Genomic DNA, 20,126 nt, shown 5'->3' on the forward strand with positions numbered 1-20,126 from the left:
TAAATCGACAAAATACAAGTTTCTTTACTTTTTTAAATTTAATTACATGCATGAATGCATTTGTTCACTAAGAAATACCGCTATAAATAACTGATGTGTTTTTATTGGTTGTGCTGGGAAGTTCCTCTGCTCTAATGCTTTTTTTATGTAAGTGATGCATTTCAGTCAGTCAGTCAAAGGTCATCGTCTTAATGGGCGTTGTGTGTCAACACCCAAACGCTTCCTCCAACACTTTGAAACAAAAAAAAAGGATTATAGCTGTGAAACCGAGACGTATCAGTGCCGTCGCAGGGCGAGTTTACATTCACAAGCTGAATAACAGCAGTGTTGATTCTTCAACAGGCCAAACAGCCGAGCAGAGGACTTTTACAGGCATAAAATGATGAGTACTCATATTCTTTAGCTATAGTTGCTGCAATTGTAAGCTAGCATCTCGACAGACTATCACCAATTAATGAGAGCCAAATGTTGTAAGTTGGTATTTATTGTAAAGCTTATGTACAAGAAGGGAAGACTACGGTTAGTTGGGTGCTAGCATGACGCCAGATGGAACTAAAAATGTCACAGACACTTTGCTAATGCTAACAACGTCCAAGCTAGCTTACTGTGTAAATTAACATTTAATACAGTTATACAATTATTTATACTCCTGGTAGATTTAGATGTAAACCAATATATTTTTGTCAACAAGTTTCTGCTGACCGAAGATGATATTAAAGTTTTGGAGTGGACAGATTAGGGTGATGCCAAGGAGGCAAACTCAGATTTGCAGCTCATTACCAAAGATAAATTATCGAAATACCAGTAGAAAGATGGGGAAGAACAAGCAGTTCAGCAATGAATTTTATTACTATTTTATATATATATTTAATATATATATATATATATATATTTTAAAAAAACATTGTTTATGGTATAAATCATTTTCCCTCATGCCATTTTTAATAAAATGCAAGTTAAAAATACATTTCAGATTGCTTTATGATATTTGAAGCAACATGTGTCTTTTCTATCAGAACAAACAAAAAACTTAGTTGTTTAATAGAAATAATTTAAACCTACATTTGACAGAGGTATGAATAACTGTTCCTAGCTGAATGTGTTTCAATGATTAAAAAAAAAAAATCTGGAAGGATTGGCAATACCCGATGACGCACAGATAACTAATTTTCTGAGTTAAAAAAAGGCTCATCTTCAGGATTGTGACAGAATGTCACCATAACAACTTCAATGTCACATTTTTCAAACAGTAATTATTTTTTTTTTACTCTCCTGCAGTCTTAGCGCAACACTCAGGAGACGCACATCAAATGTCACAGTCGAACAGCAGTGAAGTAGGGCAGGATGTCCTGTTAGACCGTCAGTTCCCAAAACTACACACATACACACACAAAAACCTAGTAAAAGCTTTTGGGGTCCACATGACCCCATCTAATAAGACCGCAGGAGGGTTAAAGTTCACACATATAACGCAAGTAAACTTTCTGCTACACCAATTTTGGGGGTTTTTGTAATTCAAATTACAAAAAATAAATGCTTGGGATATTTAATTCTGTAGGTAATGACTTTTTGTGAATTTCACTTTCTAAAATGAGTGACAAAAAATACATTTTTTTTTATATTTACATGTACATATAGCAGTGATGTAAACGTAAAGAATATATTAACCTTTAGGACACTAAAGATTTTAACATGCCTACTATATATATATACATCTGTTGCAGCATGGCATAGCAACATGTTGGACGCTTAGAAAGTCCAAACCACAGTGGCCACAGTACGCCATTAAAATCCAAGGTTGTCACTAAAGTTTTCAACATTCTAACAGCTACGCAGCCACCTTTTTCTCCCCTCCAACTGATGTTAAAGTTCATATTTGAAACACCTCACTCTTGTTTCTGAAACAGCATCCGAGCTAACAAATTTCCAAAATGAAAGTTTACAAAAGCAAATCTGAGCCGCAAGTAACACACAAGACGCGAGACGTTGCATTAACAAGGCATGAGCTAGCCATTTATTGTTTAGAGGAAGTTAACATGGTTAACTGTATTCAAAGTCATACAATACACCTCTTAAGCTCTGTGAGAGGCTCCTCCCCATGTCTCAGGGAGAAGAGCTGCGAGGAATATACATACAGTATATTTTATTGGCAAGTAGATATGTTTTAGCAAGTACATTCTCTTCTACTTGGTGTTCATGTACAATATACATGTCAAAAAAATATAGTTTGTTTGCTTCGGGATCCTGCTTTTGTTTTTTTTTTTCTTCCTTTTTTTGTTCAGGATGTTCATGATGAAGGAATTCACATTTAGTTGTTACTCGTTCTTAAGATGGCGCCGGAGCTAGAAGAGCAGCCATTTTATTATACACATACACGTTATGCATAGAAGGCACCTCTATGCATTAAAATTGCTTTCATGATTCATAGAGAAAAGCAATCATCTGGGAAGAAAAAGGGAAAAAAAAAAAAAAAAGAAAGAAAAAAGCATCTGAGAACACGAGCACACCACGGAAAAACAAATTTAAAAAAAAACTAAAGAAAGAAAGCAAGTGCTCTAGCAGAGACCAGACGAGAACAGAGTCATCCTCTCAACAAGAAAACTGCATACAGTACACCACACCACAGAGCGTCTCTACCAGAGGATGGACTTCGATCAGAATAATCAAAGAACACTTTGAAGCAGGAGAGATCCGCGCTGGGAGAACTTCATGATTCCTACAGTAAAAGAGAAGCTGGTCGGCCCTGATTCAGTGGTTGTGAAAAAAGTGTCTCCAAAGGCAAAGAGCACAGCGACTTCCTCTTCGTTCCCCACCCCCCCAAACCGCCAACCCCCCCGCCCCGACCCTCATGTGAGAGATTCAGAGTTAGCACTGTTATAGTAAGTACAACCACAACACTGCAGTTTCTCAAGGCGGAAAGCAAGTGGAGCAACGCTTAAGTTACATGTCTGAGTGAGAGTTAGGACTGCTCTGCACAAGTGCAGCTGATTGTGGAGTTTGACATTTAGAAAAAGTAAAATAAAATTTAAAAAATCCCTCCAATTTCATGATTCTTAAAAGAAAAATGTATCTGTTTAAAATAAAAAGAAAAAAAAGAAAAAGAGATACTGATTAGTCTCGTCAACCTGACGTATGAAACTAGCCCGAAAATAAGTCCAGCACTTAACTTCCTCTTGAAACCGCTTCTTGTTTTAGCCCCGTTCGAACCCGCAGCCCCTACTTACATCTCATTCAGTCGGTTTGTAGCTGTCAGCTACATTTTAGTACAGCTACCTGATAAAATATATATTAATTGATAAGATATGATTTGAAATCATTGGTGCATAAGTATTACAAAGCTTGCATGTCTTTTAGATGCATTTTAGTTCAATATCACCCCAAATGTGCCTACAGTGATGTTAGGGTTGCTGCTTAGGAGCCATTTCCTGTTTAAAAATTAAGATGGCGCCACGGTTTCCACCCAGGCTAGAGGACCTAAGAGAGAATGCTGGGATATCATAAACCGCTGACCCTCTTAGGACGTTCTATCAGCATTTCTGCCTGTTTCTGGATACATGTACTAACAAGCTGAGCAGTGGGCTCAGGACACTGCCCTGTGGAACACCGGAATTAACGAGAAGCAACATTTTTCTTCTTTATGTGTCAATATACGTTGGTTAGAAAATCCACAAAATTCTATAAAACACGACTAAATTCTGGATTCAGCAGTTTGAGTAAATTTTGACAACAATGTAAAAGAAAAAAAATGCAATTGTCTAAATGAACGCAAGCCTTGATAAAGTAAATCAGTTCTTTTCACAAAATGTCAAACATTTTCTTTAAACACTAGTTGAAATGATTTTCCTAAAAAGCTGTATAGATGTGTGTGTGTGTGTGTGTGTGTGTGTGTGCGCACATAAACCATGTCAATGACCAATGTTACGCTCTAGAAGCTGAGAGATGTGCGATTGTTTCGTTAAACAGTGACTCTCAAACTTAAGTACATGTGGTGTTCGTAAAAAGGCAATGGTACACAACAGGCATTTGTCTTCAATAGTGGAAAAATAAAAATAAAGAAATGCACTTAAAAAACAAAAAAACAAAATGAGGAATTAAAATTAAGAAAAAAAAACACTGTGGCAGCCATGGACCTGTGACGATGCCAGCAGGTGAAACAGACAACAGATTCCCCTGAAATCTCAGTATGTCAACATACTGTGTGTGGCAGAAATACAGGCCGCCGTGGTGACTCCTCCCCTAAAACCCAGAATGAGACCATTTATAAAAAGCTAATTCAAGACTGAAACTGCTCTGCTGCTCAACAAAAAGCGCAGCATTAAGGATATCCGGCTTCAGCTAAGGAATGGTTAATAAACAGACTGAATTCCACTGAAAGAATATTAAGTCTATGTAAACTAGAAGACAGAAAAAAAAAGATCATTTACACTCTAAACAAGTTCAGTTTGAGTGCATTTCAGGTGGTTCAACACCTGAAAAAAAAAAACAACCTAAACCCTCATTTTAGAAGTCACTGGGTTATAAATCTAAATTAATATTCAATCATTTCATTAATTACAAACATTAATGGATGGTAATTTTGCCCTACAATGCAGAAACCATCGTCTTTTCTCCTGTGTCGAAGGCTAACTGGTTCACATAATGGAGCTAAAAAAAACCCAATGAAAATAAGAAATCACTTGTGGGTTTGGCACAGGCCTTTTCCAAGAAACTCCTCACATCTTTTTCTAAATACTCTACTTTAACTTTGGTTAATAAAGAAAAAAAAAAAAAAAACATAAAATATACAGAAGATGAGCGAAGGTTAACTGTGTATCCCCCCTGTTGACCCCCAAGGATTGAACTGGAGCTGGGCTTTAAGCAGGTGACGCGTTTGGCTTCTCAAAGGCTCCTCTGATGATCACAGTGGTTTAGAGTTCAACTTGAGGGAAAATGGTCGAGTAGAAAGCGCGACAAGATTATGAGCCCGCCATCTGGTTCTCCCTCAGGTTTTAGTTTGGTTGTTGTATGTCCCATACCCCCCACCCATCCCTCCACCCACCCAACCCCACCTCCTATTGTTCCACATGGTCAAGTCTCAGGCGTCAAGGTGTAGCTGGCGAAAAACTGTCAGATATCAGGATCCTGGAAGGAGAAACATAATTGGGGGAGATAGGGAGGGAGGGGGGAGTTTTCTTAAAAACTGGTTTGAATACAAGATAGAGTATTATAATAAGATCACTTCTTCGAGATGTCATCTGTTGATCTAGTTTCTTCAGATATGTCTGCTGTTTCTTAGTTTGACCTACTGGATTTTGTTGAAAATTGCAGGATGGATTTTATTTTATTTTCTTTGAACTTTAATGAATAGCATCATTTTTGCATTAACCAACTAAATGTTTTAACTTTTGTTGAGAACTCAATTTGCAAAAACTAAAGCAGGGAATTTAACCCGTTCATTTCAATGAATTAATTACAGAAATTTTAAACGCATGTACATTTTTTTTCCAACGCAATTAGTCGCATGGTTCGGATTATTTTTTATTTTTTTTAAATAAAAAAAACTTTCGGCCGGAACCTTCGTATTCGCAGATTTCTGTTACGCCCGCAAATCTGACGCACAAGAGTCGAGTTAGGACATTGAAACAGATACGTAGATTCAACTCAAGCTTTTACTTGACACGAAAAAAACATCAAATATAAATATGCATGTAATATATACAGTCCTGTCAAGACAAAATGTTAAACTTGTGATTATCGTATTTAAAGCCAACCTTTTAAAATGAATTTAGGACGTCTTAAGGCTTTAATTGTAGATACATGAATATAAAACTTTAGGAATATGTGGACACGCTGAATTAATAAATATAATTTTTGAAGTGAACTGACCTCTCTTGAATTAAGAGCTTACATATAATTTAATTGTCATTATGTTGTAGAAATCAGTTTTCACTTTGACACTGAAGAGATATTTTTGTCTTTTTTTTTTAAAAAAAAAAAAAAAAAAAAAAAAAAGCTAACTTCTGTTGATTATGATTGATTTATGAAGGCAATAAGAACGGCATAACATCCAAGGGGTTGAATAGTTCTTATAAGAACTGCATAATGCAGGGATTTGATATATGCAGTAAGTTACCTGGTACTGATAGAGTCCTGGAATTAAAGGCGAGTCTCATCTGAAGGTCTTCTGCTGTTGCATCAGCCCCACGTTCTCATAAACTCTGGAGCTGTCGTCTCTCATCCTAACCACACCAACACCGTTCAGTCAGAAACAACATCAGCGTTAGAAATATCGGAAATTCGCTCCGCCTTCTCCCACGATTACTCACTCTGTGCAGACGGGAGTCGGACTGGGCGAGCAGAGCGGTAAGGGGCTCTGCTCTCCGCCGGACAGGTCAGACAACGAGTACTTGATGTTGGTGTACTCGCGTCCTTTGATCTTGCTTTTCTGTGGACGGGGAAGAGAGCACACAGATCGTTACAGCAAACAGCCGTGCGGTTGGAGACGAAGCCGTGATGCGACCTGCTGCACACCAGCTCCTCCTCGATGCGCCTCTGCAGTGTTTCTATGTAGTGCTGCACGGCCATGTAGATGAACCGGTACTGCGCCTCCGTCTGCACCATCCCCGAGCGCTGGGAGCGAACCATCTGGATGGTCTTCGGCACGTCGATGTCACAGTCCACCCCTGCCGTGGGACGGAGACACTTTCAGACGACGGAGTCCCGCACAAATCAGGTTTACAGGTTTTGGATCTTTGTATGATGAAATGAACCAGACAACTTCTTTTTCGTTTTTAATACAAGCCTCTTGAAATATGTTTTCCCAACTATACTTTGTTTTTGGGTTCTTTTACTGTATTTATTAATGTATGAATGTTTGTATTTTTTTTTGTTTGTTTTATGGATGGAAATTGTCAATTTGCTAAATCTGATATATTTACAAAAACACTGTAAGTTCATTTTATTAATTACCAATACATGAAGTTTGTTCCTCCCAGTCTGCTTCATACTGAGGCCTGCTCTAAGCGGCTCTGCCTAGACTTTACCTCGCGTTGCAGGAACTACACTTCACACTTTGAGCTACAGATTACAGTGTTTATTGGGCCATTAAGCGTATGCCGCGTTTGTGAGTTTAAAAGCACAGTCCTTACCCTTTAATTTCAAAGTAAACCACAGAAAATTCTGTGGGCTGAAAAGACGTGCCGCTTCGCCTGCACCCTGCTGCAAAACACTAGAGGGGGGATCTACCTCAAAATGTTGGGTTAGAGCTAAAAAAAAAAAAAAAAAGGGGCAACGAGCTCCACTGGATTCAGCCTTAGTTTGTCACAAGACTCGGTGGGGGGAGGGTTCAACATTTTGTTCACTACTGTGTTTATTTGATTTAAAGCAGCATTCAGCTTCTATATGCTCCACAAATTTGGAACAAATGTTCACAAAACTGCAAGACACTGAGATCCTTTAAACTAAGGCTATTTGTTTAGAGATGCCTTTGATTAGTAATAAATAGAAAATTGATCAACATATTTTGTGTATTGGCTTAATGATTTTGATGATGACATTTGACAAAATGTCATGTTTACTGCTTGTTTCACAGTTGGTGACTTTACCATGTTTTCATAATGTAAAGGACTTTGAACTGGCTTGTTGCTGAAATGTCCTATACAAATAAACTTGACTTAAAATACTAGAACATGTCATTTTTCTCCTTTTGTCAGAATTAACTGCTTTATAAACATTACACAAAATAATATAATTAAATGGTAACACTTTTTAATCATTTTTGTATCCTTATAAAAGAAGTTCTCACCTTTTTCTCTGATCACATCGATCAGGATGTCGATCACTATAAACGTCCCTGTCCGTCCGATCCCTGCACTAATGGATAGGTGGGAAAACCAAAGTCTGAATTAAAGTTGCTTCTGTATGAAAGCTGCAGTATGTAAATTATACAAAAATATGCGACAATGATGCAGATAATCTGTGAAAAGACCAATCTCATCCACCTCCTCTATAATGCTGTCTGAAGAAATGCAACGCAAAAACAACCAATCAGAGCCAGGAGGCGGGTCTTAGCGCTGTAAATCATTCTCATCCATCAATATGTTAATGGACAGAAACAACTCACTGATAAATAAACGTTTATCCACCATCATCGGTGGCTATGATAACTAGCCCAGCATTCATAGCAGGCTATGCTAGTGCTAAGACCTGCCTCCTGGCTCTGATTGGTTATTTCTAAGAGCACTGGGAGAAGGTTGACAGTTTCAAGAAATATGTAAAAATACTTTTATAAATGTTACATACTGCAGCTTTAAGTCAGATATATATATATATATTTTAGTGTAGATCTGTGAGTACCTGCAGTGTACTGTTATGGGTCCAGCATCCAAAATGCTCTCCTGTTTCAGGTTGACTTCCTCCAAGAAGTCCAGCACGCCGCCCGGGTCAGCGGGGACGCCGTGGTCCGGCCAGGTTCTGAAGTGGTACTGCCACACTGTGCGTTCTGTGTTACCCTGAAGTCCAGTTTGGGATTGCAAGTATAACGTTTTCCAATCAGAAATGTGATGCATCCATTGTCTGAAACTTTTAAATTCCCAAATCCTCATGGTGCTGCTCCGACAAACCTTCTTGACGGGTAGATGGGCAACTCACCTGACCAACTTCGGACAGCTTCAGTTCTCTGAGGATGAAGTCATGAGCTTTCGTCTCCTTGACATTGCGGACGCGCATTGCGCCGTACTCCTTCAGAGCCGACATCTCGGGCCAGTACTTTACACACTTGCTCTGTGGAGATAATTCCATCATTTTAAAGTCTGATTCTAATCTGTCCAGTTGGATTTAAAGGGTCGCTGCTAAAAGACAGATGAAAAACAACCGGCTAACACAGCAAACAAATCTAATTCCAGGAATCCTTACCTTCCCTCGTTCCACCTCTTTGGTGGTCATCACGATGACCCGAGAGTTCTCCTGAAACACCATCCTCCAGAAGTCACTGATGGTGTTCTGCAAACAACCCTGAGTGGCAATGTAGCTCTTCTTCGGCTTGGCATTGTTGCACTTAGAGTCTGCCTCAGGCTGCAAGCACACATTCAGGCCAAGAAACACAAATCAACTGGCGAGGAAAGAAACCGATTCTCTGGAATAAAAAGGTTTTTGATGTAATATTCTAAGCATTAAGCGGCAGCATTATGCGTTTCTCATGCACATAGTTCCATTTTATAGCACCGTCAAGTAACTATGTTAAATCAGCTGTTATTTGTAATGAAACGTCTTAAAATTGGGCCTCTGTCTCTTTAAAAACTCCTGCTCTTTCTGAAACTCCGCATTCAGGAAGTGATCACAACATGGGCTGCGCTGTGAGGCGGAAGCTCTGAAGCTTGGAAACTGCAGCTCTGAGGAGGCGATGCGCCTTTGGTTCCCCCAAGAGTTTTGTACAGCTGAATGGTTGCCAGGGGAGACTAAAGGATTTCTCAAACATGCATGAAAGAAGCAAGGCAACACCTCATGTATGTTTTTGATGGGGGGGAACATTATAACATGATGTAAAGCTCAAAAAAGTCAATTTTACATAATACTGTCCCTTTAAACTTCATGGGGGTTTTTTTTAGCTGAACTGAGAAAGTCATTATAATTCACAGCAATAAAGGCTCGTCTATGTGAGTTACTAAGCTTTCCAACAATATACTAAATAACTTCTGGTGTTACAAACAAATGGTATCTGTATTTGTGTGGGCCCAGAAGGAGGTGAGGGGACAGGAAAGTCTACCATGATGATGTTGGCGTTGATGTAGTCGGAGCCGGCCTCGCTCGGGTCGCCATCGTTCAGCACGACACGTGAGTGGTCGACTGTCAAACAGAAAAAAAATAAGCCACTTGGTACAAAAGCCGACTCGAGTTGTTTTATATATAAAGAGCCGTGTGCGATACTCACAAGGCAAAATGTTCTTGTATCTGTTCTTGTTTTTGTTTTCTGGTCGCTGACCCTCTTTGCGGCTGTAGAGCAGCTTGCACTCCTGTTGCTGCAGAGTCTGAACGAGAGAAAAGAAAAGAGACAAAATGGTGTCACTGTGGGGGTTTTTGTTTGGTTTTTTTTAACAGGCCCTGAGATGAACTGATGAGGGTTTGGAGGCCTTTCAAAACTACTTGCAGTGCTTGTTTGTTTTTATTTATTTATTTGTCCATCAATTACTGTTGACTAAAACAACATTTCATATCATTTGGTTTGGGTCTAGAAAAAGAAAGATGAATTCTGCAGAAGAAAAGGCACAAATTTCCCCAAACCTAGCATGGATTTGAGTAAGTATCTGTTGTGGATGGTGAACACTGAAGTGTGCACTAACATCAGATTTTTATGAAAATCTTACACTACTTTCATATTGCTCCAGCCGTGTGGGTAGAAGACTTTATGTTAGTCTTTTTGCACAAAAAAGATGTTTAAGGTTCACAGAAAATTCAAATGAGTTTAAAAAAAATACAATTAGAATTACTTTTTTCACTTCTGTTAAATAAACACCAGGATTATTGATTAGATCATTGCGATAAATAATAATATGATGGTTTTGAGACCATTTCCAGGTATTATATCGATAAAATATTAAATCATCAGAATGGAAATTGAATTGAGCTCATTTTGATTTATCATGACGACTGCGACAGGTTTAGTGGCAACAAAATACTAAAACTTTTGTACTTTATTATCAAATATTTGCTAGGAAGATTTGTGTCAAACCAATGATTTTGTTATTGTCTGCTGCATTGGAAAATAACTGCCCATGACTCTCATGCACATCTATAAACATACATTTAATATCAGAGTAGAAAAAGATGAAATGTATTTGTTCTGTAAACAGTAAGATTTTTTTTTACCTCAAATTCTTCCCAGAAGCCTTGCTTGACCTTGTCCGTGGCCTCTGCCAGCTTGCTCAGCTCCCGAACTCGACTTTCGATCTCGGCTGCGTTAATGCGGGTAGTGTTCAGCGGCTGCAGAGGGAAGGACGGGTTAGCTTTCTACTGAGCAGAAATTGTCCTACTGAACTGAAAACAGAGCAGACCTGCTTCAGCTGGAGGACGGTGCCAAGAGTTTCCACCATGGGGTTTTTCTTGTAGTGCTCTACAAGGTCTGTGAGGGAGTCGAACTTCTCTCCTCCCCCCACGTCGTACTTCAGGTCACCCTGAGGAAGAACGCACGTGTTAAGTTTGTGCTGGTAAATGTGACCTTTTTAGAAATACGACTTGAACGTATCGTAACGTCATACCGGAAGCTGGACATAAAAGAGTTGACCTCTCTCACCTGGCAGCGGATCATGACGTGAGTGACCTTGGGTTTGCCGTCGTTGGTGTCCGTTTTGTCGTCTCCGGTGCGGACCGACAGAACAAAGTCCCCGGGGTGGCTCTGGCTCTCCCTCACCAGGAAGCTGCCGTTCTTGCCTTTCTCCGTCAGCAGCTTCTCCGCGTCGCGGCCTGACAGATGTCCGTGAAACCATCTGGGTGAAGAAGAGGAAGAAAAAAATAAACCTTGTAATAAATCAAGAGAGTAGCACACAAACTAAAACATGTTGCAATCCAAAAGAATCAAAGTATCGTGGTAAAACCTTTGTTAAAATAACAAAACTACATCACATCCTCAAGTATATATCCTTACACTCAAATCGAGCTTTTAATGCCATTTTATAGCACAATCAAGTAACTAAGTTTAGTTCAGCTGTTATAAAAATGCTATATTTATATAAGAATTAAATTTTCTGTGACAATACACTTTCAAAATAACTGAAAATAAAACTGGACTGAAATATTTATGTAGCTTTTCTTTGAGGTGGCATGCATTAAGTGAAGCCGAAGTTAAATATCATAAGCCTGTAATCTGTTGTGTGTCTTCCTTGGATTTCCATGGCATAAGGTGACATGTTGCTTTTGTTCCATGATGCTAGCAAAGCCAGGCAGCCATGGATGTTTTTGACATGTCAAAAACTTCTCCATCAGCACCGTGGCTCTCACACACCAAGCCCACCACACCAATACCTCACCTCAAGATCCCAGTTATCCAAACCTGAAAGTGAAACTGATGCCATGACCTACATTCTGATTATTCTGCCAATAAGTAACTTTACCCTTGACAGCTACTGCAGTGAAACTTTATTCACAGGTGGTCATTTCAAGAAAGTAAGCACAGTGGAAAAATAAATAAATAAATAAATGTTCTGTGGAATATATTGAATGCCACAACCTTGATCCCAATACACACATATTGTTTAAACCACAAATACATCGAAATAAATATACATTAATATCAAAGATGTAATGGGACTTAATTTTCTACAAAACCCACTTCGCTTCCCCTGATTCAGACCAGTGTATTCATTGAGTTTCAATACATCACAGTATGGGTAACAGTTGTAACAGCAGCATTAGGATCATTTTTTTGTCTGATGTTCCAAGTTGAAAATTTTGACTGGGAAAGTTGGAACTTGCCAAGGAAACCTGACTTTTGTATCCAATATGGCCGCCATGTTTATACCATGTAGATAAAGTTGCTTCTATCTCATTAAACTAGTGGTACGTATAGATCTGGAAAATATCACGAATCTTTTGTGTTTACATGCATTAAATGAAGAGAAATATGTTATAAACTTGGATTGCTAACAATATAAGTTTAAACCAAACCCAAATACCACTGGTTTCTGACTTTATAAGAAAAATGTAACAGTATTTATCTCCAAACTAAACTCCCATCACTTAATTTAATCTGGAAACTGTAAGAATTTGAACATGACGTAACAAAACACCTTTATGTGTACACATGAAAAGATATAGTCACGTGACATTACCGCATCATCATCGGAGCTCAATGATCTGGATGTCTGACAGCATCCTTCGCTCACCTCTCTGATGTGGGGTCAGCACAGTTGAGCGGATACTTGAGCTCGATAACGTCTCCGTTTTTCTCCTTCAGTTGCCCATGATGCTCCATGTAATACTGCACCAGCTCAGCTAGCGTGGCAAACTTCTCCCCGCCGTACAGGTCGTAGTAGTCTCCTGTGTTTTGGATCTTAATGTGGGTGACGGCTCCATTTCGCCTAAACAGAGGGAAAAAAATGTTCAGGAAATGTCAGCTTGCAATTAAATCAAAACAAAGAGCAGAGTTTACAGCCAAACTGTTAGCTCTGAGAGCAAATTTTATTAAAAAAAAGACTAAAGTCAACAACTATGTGGTAAAAATGCCTGAAACAAAAAATAAAAATAAAAATAAAAATACTAATTCTTTAGAAGTAAATTTGCCTCATGTTTTCAGTCTTGTAGATGTACAGTAAACAAGATAAGATAAAAAAAAACTGGGTTATATTTTTTAAAACAAGAGAAACAAGCTTTGAGTGTGTCTGTGGAGATAAATTAGGGATGCATCAATAAATTGACCCTAATTTCCTTCACTTTGGGTGTTTTCACAGCTGATAGCGGTTCAGTTGGAGACCAAAACTGTGACGTGTCACAACTTCAGCTGCTGTGGTTCTTTTTCACACTGAATTGTAACAAACCAACCAAAACCTTTAAAAGAAATTTAAATGTTCATCTCCTAGCCTATGGGGGTGCTGTACCAAGAACCACTGAAGGAAACTACACAAAAACCTTTGAAGAAGACGTTGAGTGCAACTTCCTTCTTCACAAAATGTAAACAAAAATGGAGTGGCGTCAGATTTTAGTGGTTGAAGGATTGGCCTTTTCTCTTTGGTAGAAGAAAACGAGTCATTTCTCCTGCTGGCATTAGACTTTGTTTTGGTTGAACTGGACTTTATAGGCGACAGAACAAGAGTTCTGCGGATTAAAGAGGGCTGGAGTCGATAGAGTTAGCTCCACTTAAAAAAAAACGGAATCAGCAGTTTAGGATTTTTAAATATCAGTAATGGGCCAGAAAACTGCAATTGGTGCACCCCAACTATAAACTAATGTTTTATTATTTAATCCAGGAGCCCCTTATACCAACTGCCCACATTGAAAGTGCAGTTAAAGAAGCTGTCAGATGAATGGTGAGCGTTTTGTGACCAACAAAAAAAAGGGAAAAAAAAGCATATCTCTTCTTCCTGATTCAACCCAACAGATTAAATAAACTTAGTCATTGCAGGCGACCACCGCTCACTGAGAAAATAGAAAAAGAGAACTTGTGGCAGGTCAGAGGCTCACCAACATGTAACTGTCGCCAGCTTACTGGTGGCTGTGGGAGTTAAGAGACGAGACTTGCTGGTCTGAACCAGCAGCGACTGGTTCTCTCCTGTGAGAACGCCCCGTGTCCACGAGGCAAGCAGGACTTGTTTTGTCTCCACAGGAAGTAAATACAGAGAAAGATGAGAGAGTGTACAGCTGAAATACAAGCCTGCGACTAAAATAACATTGTCTCTTGTCAGCTGCACTGACTTAATGATACTTCATCTGAAAAATGTACGCCCTGACAGACCAGAGATAAAACCACGTTTCATATTAAAAAAAAAAAAAAAAAAAGAATGGTGCTTTTTTTCCTGGCAATCATTCACTCAGTTTAATATAAATATCCTAGAATGATTCTACTGTCAATTTAGTTCTCTAGGGAGAGGCACACTAACATGCTTTAAATCCACATTTCCAGAAAACACTGAGCTTTCATTCCAAGTCATGTTTGTGTCTGGCTTATAAATGAAAGTCTAATATTTGCTCTCCTTTTAGGCCTGGATTGCTCTTTACGAGCTCCTGGTGGACCATCTGCTGCATGCTGCCCGGCTAGCAGCTAACTGCCTCTCTGTTAGGTTAGTTTAGAGAGGCAGATGCAAAGTGGGGGATCTCTGGTAAAGCTAGTATTGGGTGGCATTGATTAAAAATAAAATATCCAATTATTTCATACCAGATTCAATATTACTCTCTTTTTTCTATTTTTTTTTTTTTTTTACATCCCTCCTGTGAGCTGTACATCAGAGCATTAAGGCCAAACTGCAAGAATTTTTGCTTTACTACTAGAATATAGTCTGGATATTAGCAAGATAAAGATGCAATATTGCAAGAAAAACGTCTTAAAATTACAAGAAAAAAATGTTGCTTTAACGAGAAAAAAAAAGTTTCCATAGAGTTATCAGGAAATTATTTGAACAGCTCAGTTTGTGTGGTTATTTCTTCGAAATAGACTCGGTCGTTTTCCCGATAGTTTCAAAGTACTGCTGCTGATAATTATCTTAATATATTAAAAGACGAAGGATTTATATTTAGTATTTTCTGTAAAACATATACTAAGTATATGTTTTACAGAACATATACTTAGCATTTTGTGAAGTAAAACTTCACAAAATGCTCAACATTCCTCATCTGTTATTTTTTTGTTTTGGAGTTTGTGTAAATTACGACTTTATTCTGGTAATATTATGACTTCATTCTCGTATTTTTTATTTTTTTTTTAAATCCTAGTCTGACCCTAATATTTTATAACAGAGTTCACCTAATTTTAAAGACCTAATAAGTAGAAGAGTTATTAGAACACACTTGTCAACTGGGAGCGCTGACATTCCTCTGACCTATGGAAACCTAGGAAGCGGATTTGTGAAAAAAATAAAATAAAATAAACAGATTGTCCAAAAAGAAACCATTAAAAAAACAACAACAACAAAAACAACAAATCAATTTATTGCCCAGCCCTACGTAAAGCACCTGTCTGCAAAATATTAAGTTTCTAAATTGCATATCCAATACTTTCAAATCCCAAGTTTCTATTTATTGATGCGACTGTTTTCAGAAAATTACATTTTAGGTGACGTAAAGTCGTGTATTCCAAGGATCCGACAGTGTTTCCTGCAAAGATTGCGATTAAAATGTGTAGTATGTTCCCTTTTCATTCTGGACAAATCCAAGAAGAAGCTTGCCAATTTGCAATTTATTGCTTTGGATATCCCATCTGAATTCCAACTGTGTCCTGAGCCTCGCGGCTTACCGTACTGAGAGGGTGAAGTCTCCTGGATTGCTTTTGCTGGGTCTGGCTAAAAAGCTCCCGTCCACTCCTCGGGTCAGCAGGAGGTTCTCCGCCTCCACGCCTGAGATGTTGGGGTGAAACCACCTAGAACATGGAGGAATGAGGATAAACCATAAGTGGATTCAATTTTAAATGGGGAACTAAGTTTGAAAAATATGAAGCATCACTCCCATAACTACCCATTAAAAAAAAAAAAAAAAGAAAAAAGAAAACATCTTCCAGAACACAAACGCATGAAATGAACTATCAATATAGTTCTGGCAGTAACTTGGGGTGGAATTGTTTTCATAATATTGTGTAGCACTATTGAGATAACAATAAAATCCTAAGAAATTGTTTTGTTTTCTAGTTAATTGCATAGCTGTGACTCCATAGCGCCACAAACACACACGCACACACACACACACACACAAAAACATTCTCATTTAAAAACAGGCTTCTTCAGGACACCACTTACTTAAAAAAAAAGTGTCAGAAATGATATTCCACAGTAAAATGTTCTAGATGATACAACCAGTTGCTGGCTGCTAATCCTCCTCATTTGCTTTTGCTGCTCTGCATTATCATAGGCCGGCAGAGATGGATGCAAATTAATAAATAAATTACAAACATATTTCAACAGATGTGCAAATAGAACTTTATTAAGAGTAGCTTTCTTTAATTGCAAAATATAAACTTCTAGTTTTTCTTACTTTTCAGGGTGAAACTGATTTTATTTATTAGGCTATTATTATTATTATTATAATTCATGGAAGGCACCTATTGTTCTACACCTAATAGAATGTCTCTTTATTGGGGCCTACCCATAGCAATACATACGGAGGACAGTGACTGATTTTCAAAGGAAGTCCGTCACTGCCTCTCATGCAATGCATGGAAGGCATTGCATGGCAGTGCCTTCCATGTATTGCAGGGCAGTGCATTAACATTAGCATTTCACTCCGCCCACTAATGCACTGCCTTGCAAAGCAATGAGATGTTGCTTTGCAAGGCAGTGCATTAGCATTTTCCCTAAAAAAAGCTTTTACCTATTTTTCTTACTTATTAGCCATGTTTACTATACTGAATGGAATAAGTCAATGACAGACAACATGCTAGTGATGCCCCACATGCTACTGACAGCATTCACACCAACATTAGCATTTTAGATCATTTTAGCTTATGCATTAATTTGAATATACTGAATGGTGCAAGTCCATGTTAGTTAACATTCTTGTGACTCTCCACATTCTATTTTGTAATTGTTAGCTAAACGTAGCATTGATGCTAATTTTCAGCATCAGAACGCTGGGCACACTTTGGCAGGCCCCGTTTAAATTTATTCAGAAATGTTCACGTTATTATTATTGCTGAACACAACATGGTTTTCGAAATGTTAGCCAGAGAAACATTTACCAGCATTTTCCGTTAATCCATTCAGACCAAATATAAACGTATGCTGAGCAGAGATGATATTTTGCATGTGATGCTGACTCGGTATTTTTCCCAGAACAGACTCAGTTTCTGTCATGTCTACCAGTGGACCTTCATTGAGCAGAGGTCTGCGACTCCAGTCAAACCCAACAGGGACCAACTTATTCTGTTAAACACATAACCTAGAGGAAGTCATATTTTTAGCCCTCTGCCACAACCTTTCACGCTTATTCAAGTTTCACACATATTAATTATTCTATCACTGAAAGGACTCGAAGACATTTCATTCAGCAAATGTCTTTTTGATGCATATTATGTAATACAGATGCAACGGCTACCCTTAAAAACGTGCCCACTCATAGACTCATTGGTATTTATTTAGTATCTTGAACTTTTATGAATATGAATTGAAGAAAGAGAAATACAAGCCGTAAACCTTCAAAATAGTTACATGCAAATTAACTTATTTGAAAGAGATTAAAATAAACTTTCGAAGACAGCTACAACTCGTTAAAAAATTTTCACCATCCCTTCCAAAACCTTTTAAATGCTTGCAAAAACAAACAAACAAAAAAAAAAACATTAGCAACATTAGCTTGATGCTAATAATGTAAAATCTTACTTTGATGTGATATGATCGGATTCCTCAGTTTTGAAACTTTATTTCTGACGATTAATTAAATATGTTCAGTGTAAGTGCAATATCTAAGAGTTTCGGACTTTATTTTATTTGTATGTTTATTTTTAATAAATACCAGAGTTTCAGTGATGTGATACCTGATATAATTATACACTACATACAGATTGAATAAAAAGCTCATCTTAATAGCCAATATATGTTTCCCCCCCCCTTCCCCCACACGGATAAATGATACATAGGGAAACGTGTGAATGTGAAAAGAGTTGCTGAAAACAGAGTAAAAAGTATTGTTTACTGAACATGTTCAGAGTGGGCTTTTCAAGTGACCGTTAGCGCAGCCCCCGGCAACCTAACCAAGCTAACTGTTTCACTCTCTTTGCTTTTCTTCCAGAACCTTCATTACCCCCAACAAACCGAACCCCAAACAGCTGAGCGCTGTTAAACTTAGCTGGCTCAGCTAACATTGTGACCAGACATTGTTTTCCAGACAGCAAAATCCCCCCTACACCCCCCTTACCTCCGAGATGTCATTTTTTTTTCCGTTCCTTACTTCCTCGCTGGCACTTAGCGGTAGCGTCAACAAGATGACGAACGTTTGCGACCGTTTCCGCTTCAGCTAGTCAATAAAGTGCTTCATCGGACAACACCCGATCAGACCGGGCACTGAAAACTGGCTAGACATCCACATAAAATGACAGTAGCGTCCGCTGCAAAAAGTCTCTAGGCCTCGGCCCTGAAGACTTCACAGCCAGTCGGCTGTTGGACGTCACCAAACATGCGACGCCACAAAGGCTGCTCGGATTTTGTTACCGTGAGTGTCCGTTTTCTGAGAACCTTGATATAAAGTTAGCTTTTGTACAGTCTCCGCCCGAGCCCCCTAACCGGCAAACGGTGTGACTAAAATGAAAGGCCCCAATAACCCTTACGTTGCGCATGCCCACTAAAATCCTTTTTTATGTTATTTAGCTGCGAGAGAGACGGCTCATCAGAAAAAAAGAGTTAACTCCGGAGTGTGTCAGATCCAAGCAAACTATAATTGTCTTTAGGAGTTTTAAAGAAGCAGTTTTCCGCTGAATCTTGGACTCAAGCTTTTGCTTGTTTATATATTTTGTTTGAGTATATTTCAATAAGGATAGTTGAAACCAGATATTACACTAAATCCGAATAAACCTTTCCCGGTTTTGGCACTTCACCAAGTGTATGATATTATGAGGGTAGAGGATTATGTGAAAATAAAAAAGATTATATTCTATTCTTCAGAAGTTTATTTATAGCACGTTTTCAGCAACAAGGCAGTTCAAAGTGCTTTACATGATTAGAAGAAAAACAAATATAAGCACAGCAAAAGAAAAACTACACTATAAAATGTTTCAGTTGATCTTAATCTGAGGTAACAGGCGAGTTTTCACTCTTGATTTAAATAAGATTAGTGAAGTATAAAACTGAATTTTGGTTCCCCATGACATTGTAAAAACACAAAAAGACAGTCATAGATTTAAGGGCACTTGAGATTAAATGCTAAAAACAATCTGAGAAACAGGTAATACATTGCATTTTGATAATAAAGTGACAAGTATGTTGTTTGTGTAGCCACCTGAAATTAAAAGTGCTGTGAAAAATTATCTGACCCCTATTCTTTGGTCCTGCTTAAATATTTCAGACGATCAAGGAAATGTCAATATCTAAGATAACCTGAGTAAATGCAACATGTGATATCCAATTTAATAATTACTTTAATGAAAACAGTCCAAATTATCCTGCTCATATGTGATAAAATAATTGTCTTGTAAGATCAAACTAACCTGACAAATGAAGCAAAAGGCAACAAAAACACTTAAATAGAAGTCAGAATTTTTAAAGTAATTTGAGTTATGATTATTATTTTCACTTTTAAGGGTTAACTTCAATAACAAAACACAACAATATGACAAAGACTGTTCATCAAATCAACCAACATTGTGTTATTTAGGTTCTGCGTACTAACTTGCTTTTTAATCATGACTTCCATTAGAAAACAGTGAATTTATTCAAGACTTTCATCGGAATTCTTTCTATTGTGATTTGGAAATTAATTCTCATATAAGTCGTAAAGTGTCTCATCCTGAGGCGCTGCCGTAAAGA

At 38.1% G+C, this 20,126-nt stretch overlaps 1 protein-coding gene across 2 annotated transcripts; it reads right to left on the reverse strand.

Moving 5' to 3' along the window:
• Window positions 1–4,679: 4,679 nt before the first annotated feature.
• ptpn11a (protein tyrosine phosphatase non-receptor type 11a) lies at window positions 4,680–18,844 on the reverse strand. 2 transcript variants are annotated; one of them, XM_015032485.1, is made up of 16 exons: window positions 18,523–18,837; window positions 15,914–16,036; window positions 12,855–13,049; window positions 11,267–11,459; window positions 11,028–11,147; window positions 10,843–10,956; window positions 9,908–10,004; window positions 9,743–9,822; window positions 8,893–9,051; window positions 8,629–8,760; window positions 8,335–8,489; window positions 7,784–7,851; window positions 6,511–6,662; window positions 6,306–6,424; window positions 6,113–6,218; window positions 4,680–5,121 (listed from the first exon to the last, which is right to left on the reverse strand). In XM_015032485.1, the coding sequence occupies exons 1-15, from the start codon at window positions 18,534–18,536 to the stop codon at window positions 6,149–6,151; spliced, it is 1,791 nt and encodes a 596-aa protein (XP_014887971.1). In that variant the 5' UTR covers window positions 18,537–18,837; the 3' UTR covers window positions 4,680–5,121; window positions 6,113–6,148. The 2 variants fall into 2 exon arrangements, with proteins under 2 accessions (XP_014887971.1, XP_014887970.1); XM_015032484.1 differs by lacking the exons at window positions 4,680–5,121; window positions 6,113–6,218 and having other exon boundaries at window positions 6,298–6,662; window positions 18,523–18,844.
• Window positions 18,845–20,126: the final 1,282 nt, after the last annotated feature.

Source organism: Poecilia latipinna, unplaced genomic scaffold (genome assembly GCF_001443285.1).
Source record: "Poecilia latipinna isolate Pla-1442-1.1 unplaced genomic scaffold, P_latipinna-1.0 Scaffold242, whole genome shotgun sequence".
NCBI classification, from domain to species: Eukaryota; Metazoa; Chordata; class Actinopteri; order Cyprinodontiformes; family Poeciliidae; genus Poecilia; species Poecilia latipinna.